We start from the raw sequence: 21,228 nt of genomic DNA on the forward strand, positions 1-21,228 counted from the left end.
TTGAAACTTGTATAAATATAGTGGTAGATTTTGTTTTTTTTTTTAGCATTGTATACATACACCATCATGTACCAATGTACACGAAAAACATAAACATATCTGTTCCTGTAATTATGGAAGGTATAGTCTGCACAAATAAAAAATTTGAAATCAATTTAAAAGGGTATATTTGCAAATCAAAAACCTTTAGATCAGAAATGAATATATTCAAATTTCTAGGGACCAAATATGCAATAAAGCTAAACTGGCCATTGTTGCCCATCAAGCTTTTGCAACAATGGCGACGAGAAAGAGACGGCGACGAGAAAGAGGCGGCGACGAGAAAGAAGCAACGAGGAGACATAGACGAGATGGAGGCAGAGGTTTCAGTCGACGGAGGCGGAGAGAGAGAGCCGGTTACAGGAGGCAACCGGAATCTTCGGTTTTGAGTTGAAGAAATCTTTCTACGGAGGTTCTAAATCCTTTTGCCTCTTCTCCGTATTGATTTTTTGGATCCGTAGATCTGCACACAAAAAAAGTAAATTAGTGATACATAAAGTAAAGGAGAAAAAATTATGATGGTGAAAAGTAATGATTTGAAAAAGAACGTAGATTACATAGAAAAAAGGAAGAAGTTGAACATACTTCTCAAAATGAAAAGAAAAGCATGGTGATGATCAGATAGAATAGGAGAGAGATAAAGCAAGTTGTTAATTGTGAGACCATTTTAGTCACATGCATTAAGTTAGTAATTATTTGATTTTAGTTATAAAAAAGTATTCCAGTAGCTGAAACTTTTTTTTTTGTAATAAAAACATCAAAAATGTCTTTGAGTTTGAGTGTTAATAACTCAACTTTTTGATGCAGACAAATATTATTTTACTAGCGACAAAAAGTTTAACGGGGAAGAAAGTGTGCACGTTAGCAAAAGTCAGAACCTCAAACTTTTACAGCTCCGTCTGACGTGGACCTCTGGCTCCTATCGACGTCCCTTCCTTTTCTCCAAGAGACTTCTCTCTCTCTCCCTCCCTTATTTTAGGATTATTTATTTATTAGTTTAACGAATATTTTCTTTCTCGATAAATCATTTTCTTTCCCTTTTTCTCTCTTTTCTTTTTCAGTAGTCGTGTATTATCCTGCAATTACGATTTTTTTAAATAAAAATATACGTACAAACAAAGGAGATTTAAAATAGTAACTTATGGAAGAAAAACAGTTAAAAAATCGTTTCAAAAAAAGAAAGAAAGAAAAACAGTTAAAAAGTGTCTGAAGTGTTTAAATTAAATGAAAGACACGTGACACGTGCGTGACTGCCACTCTGTCTCCACATGACAATCTCACTCACGGGTCTGCCTTACGTCGCGTGCAACTTCCCTTTAATTATTCCGCTGATTCCGACTTTTTACAAAGAAAACATAAACTAAATTTTTTTTTAGAATAACATAAACTAATTTTTAAAGATAATAATCGAGAAATAACTCTGACTCAATAAATATCAAGTACTAGTATTGACCTCATGTTCCGCATGGACATATTTTGCTTGCAAATAATTATATTTCGAATAACTAAAATTGACATGTATAAAATAACTTTGTCATACCAGACGGAAATGCATATACATAGAAAATTAACACTTTTATTATTAATTAACCACAAACATATAAAATTAAGTTTGATTTATTTATAAAACTTTACATTGATCTTAAATCGCTTGTTGAATATATTAAGCTATCCTGTTTTACTTTGTTTTGTTCTTTCATTTTTTATCTGCAATCTATATTTTTACTTATTACATCTACTAATTCATTCAGTATCATCTACAAACAAAAATAATGTTACAAACCCAATGAAAACAGTAAAAAAACAGGATTAGTAGAGTCCGTAGAGAAACATCATCTCATAAAAACAAATCTAGAGGTAATAATCACTATAGAATCATGGAAAATACTTATGTAGTCGAAGTTATTAAACTTCTTTCTTCGGGATACGGGGCAAAACGAAGGGTTTGTGGGTATTGTTGCACCTTATTTGGCTAGGATTCTCCCGGTTTGTAATTTTAAGCTTTTCATGTTTTGAAATATGTGATCTTGCTACTTAATGTATGTTACTACTTACTGTACCTTAATATACATATGACAAATATTATAAGCTCAAGCCAGATTATATATTTTTTTGGACATGTTTATTTGAAATCATAGTAAAATAGTGACTATAAGTGGATAGTTGCACATTATTTTGAAGAACACATAAGCATATTATTTTTCCATGTTTCGGTTTTTTTACTCAAAAAATGTTTCAAGTTATATATTTTTTAGACCAAAAAAAAAGAAAAAAAGAAGATATATTCAAGTAGAAACACGAAGAGCATTTACCTTTTATCAAAAGCACTTTTTTGATTCTACAAACATTTATATCTTCCTCCTCTTTCTTCTTGTTCTAAAGTCTTTTTATTCAAGTCCGATCTCCAGCTATTCGGATCAGTATGTCTTCTCTTTCTCAAACTTTCATAGTCATAAACTGGTTCGGATGAAATAATGTCGTGTTCCACCATAGTCAATGAAACTGTGCAAAGGAAAGAGATAGCATCACTGGAAAATATATGTTTTTGAGATTGAAGAAAGAGAATAGGGATTTGAAATTATGAATTACGATTTATGAATTTGATATAGAATATGTTTTTCACATTCTGTCTTTATTGATCGGGTTTCTCTGATATTTTTATTGAATCTAAAAATTTGAGAGATAAGAGATTTAGAAAACGTGCGAAATGAAGCATCATGGGTAATTTCGAGTAATTGTTATAAGGATCATGTTTTTCTCTTCTAGTAATTATCTTGTTTCATTGATTTTTTTTTTAATTATGTACATTTATTACGTGGCAGTATCTTATTCGTCAAGCGAATTGCGCTTTAGTAAATAAGAGATTCCCTACTTTTAGAATAAACAATGAATAATACATGTTTTAAGATTTTCACGTTTATTAATAAAACATAATAAAACTTAGTTATTAATGTATAATATTTTGTAATTTTATATTTCATATATTTCTAAACCAATAAAATTTCGAAAATACAATTAATATTTTTGAAGTTAGCAATTTTTCATTATTAGTTGACAAAAATTACATTGAAAATATATAAAAAATAAATTTTTTTGCAACAATTTTTTTTTCTAGAATATGTAATTTTTTGAAACGGATTGAATATATGCCATAAATCATGGAAGTTTATAAATAAAATCACGAATTTTAATGTAAAATGTATGTATTAACTTTATTAAATCGAACACACAAACAACTTTTGTGTTTAAAACAATTGAGTATTTAACAAATCATTAGTTTTTAACTACTGCAAATTGAGAAAAGCTTAATCTAGTAAGTACCTATGTTAGTTAGTAAAGAAGCTATTTGATGTAGCTTCTTAGGCAAAGGAAAGAGTGCGGTGGTGTGTCTCTATGTGGTTGACCGTTGACTCAGATTATTTAATAGATTAAGCAGATTATTGAGTAATAACGGAAGACAGTTATTTAATTAGTAGTTAATCACAGGTTAAAATTTAATTATAAATTATTGTATTTTAGGTAAAACTAACTGATACTGAACCAAGAATCCGGTGGATTCCGTAGGCTTAAAAGGCTATGATCTGATATGACCTAACCTTAGGGTTGGGGACCATACTAGATAACTCATATATGCCGGTTTTGGTTTTGATTAATTAATGTATGTTATAACGAATATGATAACACTTCATCAAAACTGTTGTCGGACACTTTTGAATGGTATCACATTCCCTACTAAATTATAAATAAAGTTCTAAACGTTTTTCCGAAACTTTCGAACATTTCTCATTTGTGCAAGTGGTAAATGTTGAAACATACATTTCGTATATGAAATTATAACATGTGCAATACAAAACAGATCGCTAAGACAAAATCTCAAATAATAATGTGAAAACTAATTAAACTGTAAATCTTGGTCTAAAAGTTCAACTCCAATAAACATAAATCAAATATCTAAAACGTTGTAAATTGTAAATATGAAAAAAATACTTATCCTCACCTTTTCTAAATTCTTACTCACCACTTTGTTTTATACTAGTTTTTTATAGAACAAAATTAGTTCTAATAATTCGTATTTACAAATATTGTTTGTATAATTTTGATATGTCGCAAAAATATATATGAGTGGGTGAATATCAGAAATTTATCGTTTTTACATTATATTTCACTTCAGCTGATGAATAGAGGATTAAACAGTTGGAAGTTATACAATAAACTTTACATTTCAGTAAATATTAATATTCAGTCTGTTAATATTACCAACAAAAAAAACGACTCTCTTATTACAGTATAAACTATTACTTTATAGTATTTGCATTATCTGAAAACTGCCGTTCCTAAGGGACGCACTTTCATGAATTCGCTTGAGATTATGCTGCATATATAGGTCGGCCACAATATTTTTGCTCCTTAATTCCATGCTTTAAATCCCATTTTGCTGCCCTTATAGTAAACAAACGCCTTCTTGCTATGCGACAAACTGATAATAATAGTTATCATTATAGTTTAACAGTTTCGCGACATAATTTCATACATATATGTGGCAAGTTAACAATGGTTTGAGAGATACTAATACAGAATAGCAATGACAAACAAGAGATTTGAAACCCAAACCATATAATATACGAAATTTTTCAATAAGTAGCAGGAATTTGTGGAAACTTAGCTACGAAATTTAAAAGCTAAATTTTCACAACTATACCACAACTAATACCAAAACTACGAAATTCAAAACCAAAAATTTTCACATCTATTTTCACATGATATAGATGTTTAGAATTGGTGAAGTTGATTGAATTCTTTCGTATATACCATTTTTGCGATGCATTTTTTTTTAATTCGGAGGATATCTGAACCGAGGCTCAAACTAATCCTCGAAAAATAATGGCACCGATGTTTTTTCTTCCTCTATAACGGGGATTTTGTTGCGTCTTTCATTTCAAATACGTGCAGGAAATAATCATGAATTTTCGTTTATGTAAACAATTTAAGTTAATATAATTGAACGAGACAAACAACCTTCTCATATTCAGATACAATTTTTACTACCATTTCAACCATTATAATGTCATCACCAGATATTTTTCATTAAAAAATTTGTTTGTTTTGCCATGCCGTTTCTTTACCGTATCAAACCATGTTGCGTTTCTTTTCTTCTACCGTTAAAGTAATATCGGGACACTGCATGCCTTCACGATTAAATTAAAAACTAATCTAAATGGCGAGTCGCGAGTGGGTTCAATGCACGGAAAAAAATATCCAAGTTGGTGACTAAGTAATGACCAGTCCATCTACGTGTGTAGCTATATAGAGCCCCGCGCTTGAATCTCGACAAGACAAAACCATGAATTTATAAGAGATTTATTTACACTGAGGGCAGTTTCTGAGTTTTTTTTACAAAATAAGGTAGTGATTTGAGATTTAGTTAGATGAGCTTTAATTGTCTTCGCTTTTGAAATTTGAAAATTAGTGGTAGGCCCGAGGTGAGAGTTAATCAATTTCCATTTATTGTTTCTTCGACTAAAGACGGATGCAGTTTTTTTTCTTTTTCGTAACTGTTACTGAAAAAAAATAGAAAAACTAAGAAAGTGAGGCAGAAAAAATCAGAGGACGGCAAATTCAGGCGAACGAGAATATTGATATCTTGCATATTTGCATTGTTTTATTCATTCTTGCACATTTTGATCATCTAGATTATATCTAGGCATCCTTTAGGTTTCATATTGCATACATAAGTCTTTATTAGGTGTTGGAGCATCCCTTAGAGTTTTTGGAGGTATTTGGAGACATTTGAGCTCTTAAGGAGTAGAAAATGATCATCTTGGCGAGTAGAGGAGCTGGAGCGACCTACTGGAGCGAGATGATGCACCCGTTCTGGACGAGTGAAGTGTAGAGCGACCCACTGGAGCGAGGTATGACACCCGCTCTGTACCAGAGTGACCTCTCGCAGCGAGGTAGCGTACCCGCTCTGGGCCAACATCCCGTCGATAACTTTCGAGAACCGGAGCGACCAAGACGGAGCGAGGTGGGTACGAGCGCCAAATCCATGAAGTGCGAAGGAAGCCAGAGCGACGTCCCGGAGCGAGGTGGCGAACCCGCTGCGAAGCTGGAGCGACCCACTAGAGCGGGGTCACGAACCCGCGCGCAAGATCTATATTTGGTCGATTTTTCATGTTTTGCTGGAACTTCTCAGACTTGTTTTGAGGCCCAATAGGTTTTTAGGAGTCCTATAAATACTTTCTAAACCTAAAATTAGGACTTATCTTTTTTTCTATCTAATCAAAAGCCACTTTTGAGAAAAAGATCAAATCTTGATCATAATTTCTTATCTTTGCTTGATTATATTGCTCTCTAATCATGTTTAACCTTGAATCATCCATGGTTTTGGGGTTATTCATGTCTATTAGTGAGTAGACTAATCTTGGATTCATGGGCTAGGATGATTAATGGTGATTAGAGAAAATCTAGGGTGTTTAGTGTTAGATCTACTTGTTTCCATGCTTGTTGAGGGTTCTCAACGCTATTTTAGTCTTGATCATACTAAAATAGATCTCTAGGCATTTCCTGCCCACAAGGTGTATGATGAAATGCCTTAACCAGCTCTTCAATGCTTTTAGCTTGCTTGACCTAAGAGATTAGTTGCTAAAGGAGTTAAGATTGCTATTAGACCTGTTATCCATGTTTGCTTTAGTAACATTCAACCTAAGAGATTAGATGCTTTAGTTGCTTTACCAAAAGAACATTCATCTAGAGATAGAGCTTGTTTAGCTTAGTGTCTAGACATAAGGAAAATGTTTGATTGATAGCTTGCCACCTCTATATTGGATCTACATCACCCAAGATCAAATGCCTAGCCCCATGAGTCCTCTTGCTTCATATTGAGAAAGAAAGATCATTACTTTATTGCATTAGCTTATTAGTTCTTAGTTCATACCATCTTTAAAACCGGATTGCACTTAGCTTAAACATGAACTTGCATTCCCTTTGCTTTAGAATCACCTAGGATTGGTTCGACAATCTTTTATACTACAACATTTGATTAGGAGCCTTGAAAACTCCTAACATCAAATTGGTGTCGTTGCCAAATTCTAAGTTGATTGTGACATTGAGATTTAGTCACTTGCTTGAGACTAAGTCAATTTTTTTTTTTTAATTTGTGTTATTGCTTCTCCTTCTTCTTCTCCCTTTGCATTTCAGATGTATGATCACAAGAAGCAGAGGTGCAACAAACCTAGTTCCAAGAGTTGAAGACATTAGAGCCTTGAGAGGGAGATTGCAAGACAAAGAAGAGAAGTAGAGCATCAGGCTCACTTGCAAAAGTTGGAGTTTGATATGGAGAATCTGCCTCAAGATGGTGATGCCCTAGGGGGCATTGATCCAAGAACTGATCATCTTAGACCACAGCGCTAACCACAACATCCACCACGCCAAGCTCGTGCCATTGGAGCCTATGATCAACCTCACATTAATGGTCATAGGTTGGGAATCAGAGCACCAGTTGTGGAGAACAACAACTTTGAGATCAAGTCAGAGCTGCTTAACACCATAGAGAACAACAAGTATCATAGCCTTGCTGCTGAAGATCCTTTTGATCACTTGTACAAGTTTGATAAATATTGTGGCTTGTCCAAGACCAATGGTGTTTCTGAAGATGCATTCAAGTTGAAGATGTTCCCTTTTTCTTTGGGAGACAAAGCACATCAATGGGAGAATGCTCTTCCAAGTGACTCTATCACAACTTTGAATGAGTGCAAGAGGGCATTCCTAGAGAAGTTCTTCTCTACCTCAAGGACAGCCAAGATCAGGAATGAGATCTCTAGCTTTCAGCAGAAGAACCTAGAGGGATTTAGTTGAGCATGAGAGAGGTTCAAGGGCTATTGGTCTCAATGCCCACATCATAGCTTCACCAAGGAGAGTTTGCTTAGCACCTTCTATAGAGGAGCTCTACCACAGTGCAGAAACATGCTTGATACTACCAGCAATGATTTCTTTTTGGGAAGAACTAAGGAAGAGGCAGAAGAACTGGTAGAGAACATGGCCAAGAGTGACTCAGTCTACAGTGAGAAGCATGATAGGGTCAATAGAAGTGATGATCAGCAGACAAAGAAAGAGATCAAGTCCTTACAAGATAAGATGGATTTGCTTCTTTCCAACCAAGCTAAACAAGAGAAGATGAACTTTGTGGGTGGTCCTATTCAAGAGGTTCCTCCTAAGGTCAATGAGGTTGATGGTTTAGAAGGCCAAGAGGAGTTGTGCTTCATCAACGCTAATGGGACATGGTACAGGAAATAGCCCAATTTTCAGTACCAAAACAACTATCAGAAAAGGCATTACTACAACAATCAGCAAGGAGGTTACCAAGCCAACCAGTCTCATCAGATTCAAGGAAGCTCTTCTCAAGCTCAAGCTCCAGATTCAAGTGTGGATTCTATGTTCAAGCAACTCTTGGAATTTCAGGCCAGAAATGAGAAGACCATGATTTATGAGTTCAAGAACATCCATGCAAAGATTGATGAGAACTATTCTGACCTCAACAACAAGTACATGCAACTTGCCTCTCATCTCAAGGCTTTGGAGAGTCAAGTTGCTTCTATGCCTTCATCCTCCAAGCAGCCAAGGGGTCTCTACCAGGGAAACCAGAAAAGAACCCCAAAGAGTCTTGCAATGTTGTCTTCTCCACTACTTATCCAGAGATTGAGCTGAGTGATCATGAGAAAGAGGAGGATGAGATTGAAAGATTGGTCTTTGGAACTGAGTTTGGGGAAGTTGAGAGATTTGTTGTGGCCACAGCTGAAGCACAAATTGTGAAGGACGCTGCCAGGAAGGTTGAAGCAACGAATCTGCAAAGAGTTGAGCACAAGGCTGAGAAACAAGTTGAGAAGAGAGCTGACAACAAGCTGAAAAAGGTTAAGCTAGAGGAAGCCACTGAGATTGAGCTATCACCCTATGATAAGCTCCCTTCCCCCCCCCCCCAAAGAGTTCTCACCAAAGGTCAGAAGAAGGTGCTCTCCAAGTTCAGGAAAGATCTTAGTGATGTTGGGGTCAGGCTTCCAGAAATCTCGGGTATGCGTGAAGCTCATGTCTAGATGATGCTCATCAAGGACATTCTAGACCACCAAACTGAAGTGGCCAAGATTTTAGACATCTCCATTCTGAAGATTGATCCACCAATCCCTCCAAAGTCCCTCCCTAAGCTTGAGTTTCAAGGGATGTTCACCTTGCCTTGTTACCTTGGTAAGCTCACTTTTGATGATGCTCTTGTTGATTCTGGTGCAAGTGTGAATGTGATCTCAATGTAGATGATGAAGAGTCTAGGGATTGAGAGCATGGAGCCAAACACATCTTCCCTACAGTTTGGAGATTCCTCTTCTACAACCCCTATTGGTCTCATCAAAGACTTCCCTTTGAAGATTGGAGCATGCACCATTCCTATAGACCTCACTGTTCTGAAGATGGCAATCGAGAAGAGAGTCCCATTGATCCTTGGCACTCCATTCCTCACAACAATGGGAGCTTGCATAGACTTTGCCAACAAGAAGGTCGCACTCCTAAATGTGAACAAAGCTGTCTCCTATCCACTACAATCCCCAAAGATGAATGCTGAGTATTGTGGAACAATCACTTGTGAAGCATCCTCCATTGAGAAGACCAAGGCTGAAGGGGTTGGCATTGAGAAAGAAGGTCTTGCTGGAGAGTCTTCTAAAGAGCTGTTTGATGAGCACTTGGAAAGTGCTAAAAAGGAGGAGGTGAGTAGAGCCACAAAGGCTGCTCATGACAAGAAGAAGATTGTGAAAGAACCTCATCCTCCACCTCTTGATAAGACTATTCACACTCTCACTCTCCACCCAATGAAGCTTAAGGATGGGGCCATTGAGTACAAAATCAAGTGCAAGGGAAGGTCTAAGCCATTCTCAAGTGCAAGGGCCATCATCACTCCTCAGCTCCAGAATGATCCAATCAAGTTTCAAGAGCTTCTCTCTCAAATCCTCACCATCACTCTTGAAACTGGGAAGGATCCTCCTCCTCCACTCTCTGCTTGAAGTACCACTCCAACCTTTCCATTGTATATACCAGTTTATCTTTGCATATTGCTTTCCTTTGGGTATCTCTCCCTTACTCACACAGAGACTGTGTGATTTAAGTGTGGGGGAGGTACCAAGTATTTGATCATGTTTGCTTTGATGATTTTGAGTCTCATGCATTGCATTGTACATACATATATGCATAGAAAAACCAAAAAAAAATTAAATTTTTGAATCATGTAGTTGCATCACTTGCATTCTTAAGATTGAGTCTAGAGCATATAGGATGCAATCCCTTGCATATGAAGCAGCTGATTGATATTGCCTTGTATAGAACACTGGTTTGCACTGAATTTGACACCATAATTAAACATATCAAGTAACTTAAGCATCTTTTGAAAGGCTCGCATGCTTCGAGCCTTGAAAACTCTTCTTGAAACTTGTTTGCTTGCTTGATATTGGCATTGTTCTTAAGATCAGCTCCAATCTGAACTTGGCTTGAATGAACTTAATCTCTCTTGCATATGGGCATTTGCATACTTGATCATGGGTCTCATACACATTTGGGTTATCTTTCCCCATTGTACCACTCTTTGTTAACCCAAATGGCGCTTCCTTACCCTTGAACCCTAGCCATTCTTTGAAGCCTACATTGATTTGCATGAGTGAGGCCTCTTTTGATAGTTTGTCATGTGCAAAATCTTGAAAGTATTGGGAGCGACATGAATTTGTTCTTATCTCTTGCTAGCATAAGGTCATCATTTGAGCTAGCTTCTAGGATGGTGAGTGGGGTCTTTGTTCCTTAAAGGTTTATATCTTGGGTTTGAGAAGTGATAAAGTTGAGATTGATGAACAAAAGATTGTCATGAGAAAGAAAAGCCTTATGGACCTAGAATAGAAAAATAAGAAAGCTCTTGATTGTATTGTTTGAGACCTTCCCCCTCTATTAAAAAAAAAAAAAAAAAAAAATTCAATAAGATAGTGGGGAAGGGATAATAAAAAGTGTTAGAGCTTAGAAATGTAAAAAGTGAATAAGAGGTCCTTAGTGGTTGAGTCATAAGAAAAGAATGTTGTTCATTGGGTGAGTGATGTGAGTGTTTTTCATTTTGGGTTATGGGATGAATGAAAAGGGTGTAGAATTTGTAATCACTTAGGAATGGGGTAGAATGATGAGGATGAATCCATGTATGCATGAATTGCTCATAGTCTTAGATAAATTTTGCATAATGATCAAGCTCCTTGATTCTTGAGTGATTGCCACCTTAAAATGACAACATTTGAATCCTTCTCTTCATTCATATTAGACCATTGCTTAACTAGCCAAATAATTGAGATCATGTGCCCATTTGTGAGAATTCACCTTGTGTGTGTGTGTGAATCAATGTGAGAGCTGGTTTAAAGAACTTGTTAGTTGATGAGTATTGCAACTTGTGTAGAGGCATAAGAGTATGGATAGGCCTAGAGAAGCTAGAGTATAATAAGACAGTTTGCTCATGCTATTTGCCATATTTCTTAAGGATGTTAAATTGAGTGCTATGAAGTGTTTCTTGTGGCTATGAGCTCCCACCTTCAAACCTCTCTTCCTCTAGCTCTTGAAAGTTTACTTGTGGACAAGTTAAAAGACTAGTGTGGGGGAGTTGATATCTTGCATATTTACATTGTTTTAGTCATTCATTCTTGCACATTTTGATCATCTAGATTTAATCTAGGCATCATTTAGGTTTCATATTGCATACATAAGTCTTTATTAGGTGTTGGAGCATCCCTTAGAGTTTGTGGAGGTATTTGGAGACATTTGGGCTCTTAAGGAGTAGAAAATGATCATCTTGGCGAGTAGAGGAGCTGGAGCGACCTACTGGAGCGAGGTGATGCACCCGCTCTGAACGAGTGAAGTGTAGAGCGACCCACTGGAGCGAGGTATGACACCCGCTCTGTACTAGAGCGACCTCTTGCAGCGAGGTAGCGTACCCGCTCTGGGCCCAACATCCCGTCGACAACTTTCGAGAACCGGAGCGACCAAGACGGAGCGAGGTGGGTACATCGTGCGTCAAATCCATGAAGTACGAAGGACGCCAGAGCGACGTCCCGGAGCGAGGTGGCGAACCCGCTGTGAAGCTGGAGCGACCCACTGGAGCGGGGTCACGAACCCGCGCGCAAGATCTATATTTGGTCGATTTTTCATGTTTTGCTGGACCTTCTCAGACTTGCTTTTGAGGCCCACTAGGTTTTTAGGAGTCGTATAAATAATCTCTAAACCTAAAATTAGGACTTGTCTTGTTTTCTATCTAATCAAAAGCCACTTTTGGAAAAAAAGATCTAATCTTGATCATAATTTCTTATCTTTGCTTGATTATCTTGCTCTCTAATCATGTTTAACCTTGAATCATCCATGGTTTTGGGGTTATTCATGTCTATTAGTGAGTAGACTAATCTTGGATTCATGAGCTAGTGTGATTAAGGGTGATTAGAGAAGATCCAAGGTGTTTAGTGTTAGATCTACTTGTTTCCATGCTTGTTGAGGTCTCTCAATGCTATATTAGTCTTGATCATACTAAAATAGATCTCTAGGCATTTCCTGCCCACAAGGTGTATGATGAAATGCCTTAACCAGCTCTTCAATGCTTTTGGCTTGCTTTACCTAAGAGATTAGTTGCTAAAGGAGTTAAGATTGCTATTAGACTTGTTATCCATGTTTGCTTTAGTAACATTCAACCTAAGAGATTAGATGCTTGAGTTGCTTTACCAAAAGAACATTCATCTAGAGATAGAGCTTGTTTAGCTTAGTGTCTAGGCATAAGAAAAGTGTTTGATTGATAGCTTTCCACCTCTAGATTGGATCTGCATCACCCAAGATCAAATGCCTAACCCCATGAGTCCTCTTGCTTCATATTGAGAAAGAAAGATCATTAATTTATTGCATTAGCTTATTAGTTCTTAGTTCATACCATCTTTAAAACCGGATTGCACTTAGCTTAAACATGAACTTGCATTCCCTTTGCTTTAGAATCACCTAGGATTGGTTCGACAATCTTTTATACTACAACATTTGATTAGGAGCCTTGAAAACTCCTAACAACAAATATCAATAAATTGTTTAAAGAAAGATATCGAGGAGATGTAGCCGGCATAGGAAAGAGAAGGACGGCGGTGAGTGTCACTTTTTTGTAGATCTTAAGGGATTATGTATCTGATTTTTAGGGTTTTTTCTGTAGGAACAGAAACGACGGAGGTTGAGGATCTGAAAGAAGGGCTACCGGAGAGGCTCTTTTCGACTGACCGGTTTCCAAGCGAGAGGGTGAACATGTACTCCGCCGTAGATCTTCTTTTGGCGGTGAGAGGCGCACTTAATGGCATGCCGGAGATGGGTGAACACGACTCAGGGGTATGTATCTCTGTTTGTATTTAGCTTAAGTTTATCCGCTGTACATGTGTACGAAAGATAGAAATAGTCCATTTTTTGGTATGTACATGTGCAAAAGATCATTTGTGTACGAGTTTGTTTATTTGCAATGATGTACACATGTATACAATTGGGCTAATTGGGTGTACATGTTGCAGCTAGTTGTATATATGTTTGTATTTAGCTTGAGTTCATTATTATGTGTACATGTGTACGAAAATAGACCATTCGAGATGTGTACATGTGTACAAGTTTGTTTATGTACGAGTTTGTTTATTTACAATGATGTACACATTTATACAAATGTACGCTAATTGGGTGTACATGTTGCAGGTTGTTGTACAGCCATTTCTAGAGATTAGTGAGACACATGAGGAGAGGTGGGGTGTATAGTGGATGAAGAAAAATATGATTAAAAAGTGGAGTACATGGTGAAGTTGGTTAAGGAATGACATGTGTTCAACAAGTCTCACTATGGTGGAGGTGATGCTGAGTATCCACTATATGTGCATTCTGAGATTGACACGGCGAAGAAGCGGAAGGGCAAGGGCAAGGGTGTGTGTGGTAGCAGAGAAAGGTCAGTTCTGAAACAGAGACGGTAAGTGGTTATTTTAAGAGGGGTAGTTTTGTGGATGCGGAGAAATACGCTGCGATGGAGGCGCATGTTGAAGGGTTGAGAACATAAGTAACTAGGTTGACTGATGATTTGGTGGACATATTCAGGAAGCACTATGCGATTGATATCTACAAGAGTTTGGTTGTCCCTCTGTATTTATGTTGATGGTGGGTGTGGAGCAAATTTTAGTAGGTTTTGATAAGGCGGGTGGATCTATTTTGGTATGGTATTATGTATGTGTATGTAAAACGTTGGTAGTTTATTATGTATTGAGGCATGTGGCCTATTTTGCAATATGTGTACATTGCAAAATGTTTTTTGTAAGGCATGCAGACCTTATATTTTACAAGATTATTGCCTTATGATGTACGATACTCTCAGACTTGGGATGTACATTGAATATGTGTACATTGTAGATGAGTTCGATAACGAAGGAGCAAAGTTAATGGTAATTTAGATAAGGAAGCGGAAGATGTACACGAGAAGTGTTGTGTACCTATTAGCGCAGAAAGTTGGTACTGATGATGTTCATACGATATGTGTACATGTTGATTTTTTGTACATGTGTACATGTTGATTTTGTGTACATGTGTACATGGTTGTGTACGTAGGCGTGTACATTTATTGTGATGATGTTCATACGATATGTGTACATGTTGAGTTTGTGTACATGGTTGTGTATGTAGGCGTGTACATTTATAGTGATGATGTTCATACGATATGTGTACATGTTGATTTATCGAAAAGAGAGAAACTCGGGATTTTGAAGGGGGCAAAAAGAGTTGAAGTTAGCCTTTATAGGTTGGTTAGGTGTTGAGAAAGGTTGTGGTTTCTCACCAACTTGGCTCGGTGCTGTTTGTCACCCTTTGTATCAAATGTGATGAAGAGAATCATGTTTTTGTGAGCGGCTAAATGATGGAAGAAATAGGAGACCGCCCTGTCGTTGGTCAGTTTAATCTTACGTTGGTCAGTTTAATCCTACGTGTATCAAATGTGACGAAAATAACATGTAACAAATTAGGTTACTGGACAAGTATGTTTGGTTATAGAATAAGCAAGATTGATAGGATGAGGTTAGAAAACAAACATCATTTTTAGCAGTTTAATTCCGACGTAAGCAGAACCGTGAAAAAAAAATAAAAGAACCGTAAAAAAAAAAAAGAAGATGAAGACTGTGACTTTATCCAAACCAGTTAATCTGGGTCGTCCATGTAAAATGTACAAAAAAGATCTGTTGGTTGAGATATAAAACAAATATAAGTCTTGTTTTAGATCTCAAAATTAATCTGGACCGTTGAGATGGTGAATAGATGAGTGGTGGAGGTTAATTTCCGCTAAAACAATGGTTTAGTTAGTCATCATGTTAGTTGCAAGATGACTAGTTTGTTTAGACAAAAAGAAAGCTGTTACGGTGAACTATACGTTGGTAGAAGAAACTTTTTTATTATGTTATAAAATACTCAAAAGTGTCTTTCAATCTTTCAATGTAATATTTTTTTTATAAGGAACATGGTCACCTTCACATCACTTCGATTCGGACAAACGTAGTTTTAATATATCTCCTCCTTGTTATAGCTAAACCCTTGTCTGCTATCTTCGAAAGCTACCTTTTGGACCAACCAGCTCGAACACACACACAAACAGAGTTTACAAATAGTATTTTTATATAGTATATATTATATAATAGTTGCTACAGTTTATCACTATTTCATCTCTCCGTTAATCCATTCTCCCTAGCAATAAAAGCCAATCATAGTATAATTATCGCATTAACCATGTGTTGTACTGAATTGCGACAATGCCGGCACATATATGTCTGTCATTTACACAGTAAAGGTAATAAAGGATTCAATCAAATTCTGAATATAGATACACCAATAGTTTAGTGTCTTGATTGACTCGATGTATATGAGAGAATTGTACTGTTCAAAACAATAGTAGTAGAAATAGTTTACAAATTAGGATTTTTGTAGTGACAAAAGAGATTATGGATCCGTAAACATGTTCATCCTTTAAATGTCGATCTTACACCATGTAATTTAACTCTTTTTGAAATATAGTTTGTAACAAAATTTGAATTTGAATTTTCCAAATTCTTATTAAACAATTCTTATAAATGAAACGGATGGTGTAGATAAGTGTTTCTTATAAATGAAACGGATGGTGTAGATAAGTGTTATCATTCGAGTAATAAAAGATATCTCAGAGAAATGAAGATATCTCAGAGATTCAATTATATCTAACTAAGAATAGATCAATTTTGAGATAAATGACGATTAATATATCAAAGTGAGGCATTACTAACATGGAGATGATCAAGAACGTGGGATAAATAAAGGAATCTAAGACGGTAATTAGAAGGAACACGGTAAGAGAAAGGTAGGTGCGGCCACAGCAGATCCCTAGACCCGGCTGATGCAGCACGACGCTTTTGCCTAACCATGTGACTTGCATCTAAAACCCAAGCCCTCCATTTAATTCAGCTGGCCGCTGCTTGTTTCCTTTTGGCTTTATTGTATAAGCCCACTCCTCTGGTCACTTTCTAACTCTGGTTACTACTAAGTACTAGCTACTTGCTTCTTTTTCAAATTTCTCAAAACCCCATTTAAATTCTTCTTACTATATTTTAAGTGTTTAACTCTATCGGTAAGTTTTGTTTTCAAGTATTGATAAGAGAAAATCAGTTTGAATCCCACGTGTTTTATATTGTTGTAATGAAGCAATCTTTATAGTTTGTTATACATACATAACAAGATTCTTAACTAATTATGATAAAAAAAACATCAAAATAGTTTCTTTCCCATCATGAGAATTTGTCGTTCAGCTTATATTTTCAAGCAATTATATTTTTTTTTTGCTAAATCAATCACTATATATGTTACGAAAACACATAATCCAAAGTCTACGAAATAATAGTATTCTATTACTAGTCTTTTTAAAGGACAAAAAAATGGAATACAAATGGTGTGTGTAAAAATCACACATAACTAAATTCGATAGTTTCGGTTGTTGAAGAACACGGAAAATGCTGGGGGATTTCAAATCTCATGTATTCATAATATGGTATCTGTTCCAGTAATAGAGTAAGAATATAGAATAATAATATCATTTTATAAATAATTTTTTTTGATGAGAATATATATTGGGAAAGAGATATGGTGGTACGGTCAATAGTACGTAACGAATGTACTCTCTTTTTTTTTTGTAAAAACAAAGAGTACGTTTCCTCCCTGTTTACTCACTGTAAGCGTTATTATTTCACGTTATGAACTTATGATATGCCTTTTATATCACATCTACCTCTCTCCCACATTTACTTGTGGCAATAACATTGCTTAATTCTTGAATCTTGATTGTATTTAATTCCATTACAATTACAGACTCTTTAGATGAAACTGTTGAACGTACGTTGTATGTAACACCAGTACGTTTTCTTAATTACACTCGGTTTAATTGCATTATTAAATAAATCCTTACCGTTTAACATAAACAATGTACTATCTATCAATATAAATTATGTATTTTAGGGTCTGTTTTAACACGTTTATAAATTTGAGGGGTTTTATAATAAATTTCATATTTTTGGCTTTTTTCTCAATCTCATGTAATTTTTTTAACACTAGATAACACAATTATATTGTCATATAATCTTTAGTTCTATTACATACAATGAATATATAACTCTACAGATGAACCTTTCTATGAAACACTTGGATGGTTCTGCATCTCGTGTAGTTTCTTATATAAGGAAAACAAATGTTAGACAATAATTTGATACGATACACTATTCCCATATGGTAGTTCTTAAAAACCCAATTTGCAGTTTTTTATTTCCTGATTTTAAATGGAAATTAACTATATATACTTCTTTTGTTGCACAAGCAGTGAAAAGGTAAATATTCGTGACTGATTTTATGGCACATTCTATATTTTAAATATTCGTTAAAGATGGAATATATAGATTTTGGTACATAATTAATGATGGAATCATATCATTTCTTTGCATAAGAATCTCAAGTATACGATGCAACAATATCTTTAATGAATCTTTAGAATCAGAGAATCGGCTTAAAACTCGAAACGGTAAATTTATTAAATTTTCACTTCCGCTCCGAGAACTTTGGGTGACAGATCAGAGGAGACCTTGTCAGTAATTATTAACCAACCATTCACATGGTAAAAAAATGATATTGAACATGATAACTCATACGCGCATATTAGCATAGACAGACCGCACGTGGCTAAGATACGCCGAGAGTTACAGTTCACCCATCTTTTCTTTCCCTTCTCTCCTTCACCGTATAATAAGAAACAGTAAGCTCTTTCCTTTTTTTTTGATTAACTTTCTCTGTGTGAGTTACTGGTTTATGGGAGAATCGTGTCTCTTCGATTAATTTAATAATAATATTAAAAAAAGAGTTTGCAGAGAGTGAAAAGATCTTGTGGGTTGGCCATTATATATGCAGGTCTTTCTCATCTTCCCCTCTTCGAAACTTACTGAAACTACTTTAGCTTTTCCTCGAGAATCATAACCCTAAAAAGGAACGATAATGGGTAAAGTCTCCTTCTTTTTTCTTCTTCGTCTTCTTCTCTGGTTGTTGACTCGTTTCAGTTTCTTGGTTTGGGCAAAAACTTCCTTTAATGGTTCTCTTCTGGGTTTTTTTCTGTTAGTTTTTAGGATTTGATGTCGGTGGCATCTCTCTTCTTTTATTTTTGACCTGTAACTCTGTTAGGATAGCTTCTTTTTTTTTGTTGCAAATGGGTTTTATCAAAAAAAGAGACTTTATTGGTCTGTTGTGGGTTTTTGAAAGTCTTGGTTTTTATGGAATCTGTAACTGTTTTTGATTTGCAGATGTTAGCATGAGTTTTTCACAGGATATGGATGATGAGTATGAGAAGCTCATCAGAAGAATGAACCCACCCAGGTATTACTTTCAACTTGTTTCTCCTACTTTTTTTAAATTTTATTAATAAATCTCTGATATGATTTTGGATTAAACCTCTGTTTTGTTTGTTTATTTAGGGTTGTGATTGATAATGACTCCTGCAAGAACGCCACTGTGATAAGGGTACTTTCCTTTTATCTTGTGGGTTTATATAACTTATATAGTCTATAGTTTTTGGTTTTCTTACACATATTCTTTGGTTATTTCTCAGGTGGATAGTGCAAATGAATATGGGATTCTTCTTGAAGTTGTGCAAATCCTCACTGATCTCAACCTCACTATCACCAAAGCTTACATATCCTCTGATGGTGGTTGGTTCATGGATGGTAATGCTTCACTTTCTCAATGCCTCTCTTTACTTATATGTACAAGGAATTGAGTCTCATCTTTTCTCTGGCACTTGGCAGTGTTTAATGTCACTGACCAAGATGGGAACAAAGTCACTGACGAAGTTGTTCTAGACTATATCCAAAAAGTGAGTTTCTTTTTAAAAAAACAAGATTTGGTTCTCTTCATCTTATATGAGTCTAATGAGCATGATGTGGTTAAATTTCTCAGTCTCTTGGGCCTGAAGCTTGTTTCTCCACTCCCATGAGAACCATTGGTGTCACACCATCAACAGAGAGCACGGTCATCGAGCTAACCGGCTGTGACAGACCAGGTCTACTCTCTGAACTGACAGCTGTCCTGACCCATCTAAGATGCAGCGTCCTAAACGCAGAGGTCTGGACACACAACACCAGAGCAGCTGCTGTGATGCAGGTGACGACGGATGACTCAACCGGGTGCGCTATCTCCGACCCAGAGAGGCTCTCTCGGATCAAGAACCTTCTCAGGAACGTCCTCAAGGGAAGCAACACGCCAAGAGAAGCCAAAACGGTTCTGTCTCACGGTGAGGTCCACACTGACAGGAGGCTTCATCAGATGATGTTTGAAGACAGAGACTATGAGCACCGTGCGGTGGTGGATGATGATTCCTCAATCCAAGATGAGAGGCAGAGACCGGATGTTTGCGTTGATAACTGGCTTGATAAGGATTACTCAGTGGTCACGGTTAGATGTAAAGACAGACCAAAGCTTCTGTTCGATACTGTCTGTACTTTGACTGATATGCAGTATGTGGTCTTCCATGGAAGCGTTGACACTGAAGGCACGGAGGCGTATCAGGAGTATTATGTGAGACATATAGATGGTTCCCCTGTGAAGTCAGAGGCTGAGAAGCAAAGAGTCATACAGTGTCTCGAAGCAGCTATCAACAGAAGAGTGTCTGAGGGATTGAAGCTGGAACTGTGCACGACGGATAGAGTAGGCTTGTTGTCGAACGTGACTCGCATATTCCGTGAGAACAGTCTAACGGTCACTAGAGCTGAAGTGAAAACCAAAGGAGGCAAAGCTCTGAACACATTCTATGTCAGCGATGCGTCTGGTTACTCTATTGATGCCAAGACTATAGATTCTATAAGACAGACCATAGGCCAGACCATCCTCAAAGTCAAGAACAACCCTGAAGAACAACAACAGAGACAAAAACCGCCTTCACAAGAATCTCCAACTAGGTTCCTCTTTGGGGGTCTCTTCAAATCGAAATCTTTTGTCAACTTTGGCTTGGTTCGGTCTTACTCTTGAAGGAACATGTTAGCTTAGGCTGTGAGATTAAGTCTCTCGTTTAGTTTTTTTTAATTGATTCTTTAAACTTGAGAAGAATCTGTAAATATTTCACCAGATATAAAAGCTTAGTTCTTGGTCTAGGATCCAACGTTGTGTAAGGCATATTATGACTAAAGATTTAAGTGTTAACCTCCACTCTTCTGTATCTATTATCAACTTCTCATAAAAAATCATCTCCATTGAATCTTCTTCAGATGTTGCAGCCTAAAATGTTTATGTCAAATGAAAGTTTTCATGACCTTAAACAAATACTATATGAAAATAATGACAGAATTATGGTGGGTGACAAATTTCATAATAATATTTTTTTGACAAATTTCTTAATTGTATGACATGTATGTTTTTTATATGGTAGTTTTGTATCTTTTCTTCAGTTTGAGCATATATATAGTGAAATGTTAATAGAAATTAACAAAAATGTAAAAAGAAGATTAGAGGGACAAGACAACGTGCAGATAAACTGTAGAACATCACAACTAATGCTCATCACTTGGGTTATATAAAGATCATGTTATAAGATAAACTTTGAAATGATTCTCC

The 21,228-nt window shown here is 36.2% G+C and overlaps 1 protein-coding gene, 1 long non-coding RNA gene and 1 other non-coding gene across 3 annotated transcripts; 1 reads left to right on the forward strand and 2 right to left on the reverse strand.

Annotated features, from left to right (window-relative positions):
• On the reverse strand, positions 1–3,100 carry LOC125582102. Its single transcript, XR_007319961.1, has 2 exons — positions 597–3,100; positions 1–502 (listed from the first exon to the last, which is right to left on the reverse strand). It is a non-coding gene; the product is annotated as an uncharacterized LOC125582102 (long non-coding RNA).
• A 4,733-nt stretch (positions 3,101–7,833) lies between these two features.
• On the reverse strand, positions 7,834–7,940 carry LOC125582682. Its single transcript, XR_007320138.1, has one exon. It is a non-coding gene; the product is annotated as a small nucleolar RNA R71 (small nucleolar RNA).
• Positions 7,941–18,375: 10,435 nt separating this feature from the next.
• On the forward strand, positions 18,376–20,823 carry LOC106428478 (ACT domain-containing protein ACR4-like). Its single transcript, XM_013869247.3, has 6 exons — positions 18,376–18,628; positions 18,927–18,999; positions 19,098–19,143; positions 19,232–19,346; positions 19,428–19,495; positions 19,579–20,823. The coding sequence occupies exons 1-6, from the start codon at positions 18,625–18,627 to the stop codon at positions 20,644–20,646; spliced, it is 1,374 nt and encodes a 457-aa protein (XP_013724701.1). The 5' UTR covers positions 18,376–18,624; the 3' UTR covers positions 20,647–20,823.
• The last annotated feature ends 405 nt before the right edge of the window (positions 20,824–21,228 follow it).

This window comes from Brassica napus, chromosome C2 (genome assembly GCF_020379485.1).
Source record: "Brassica napus cultivar Da-Ae chromosome C2, Da-Ae, whole genome shotgun sequence".
NCBI classification, from domain to species: Eukaryota; Viridiplantae; Streptophyta; class Magnoliopsida; order Brassicales; family Brassicaceae; genus Brassica; species Brassica napus.

Bases quoted from the DNA above. Each gene is read 5' to 3' on its own strand.
- LOC106428478 (XM_013869247.3), top strand. The intron at 19,000-19,097 runs GTATTACTTTCA...TTGTTTATTTAG, and splicing joins AGAAGAATGAACCCACCCAG to GGTTGTGATTGATAATGACT. The intron at 19,496-19,578 runs GTGAGTTTCTTT...TAAATTTCTCAG, and splicing joins TTCTAGACTATATCCAAAAA to TCTCTTGGGCCTGAAGCTTG.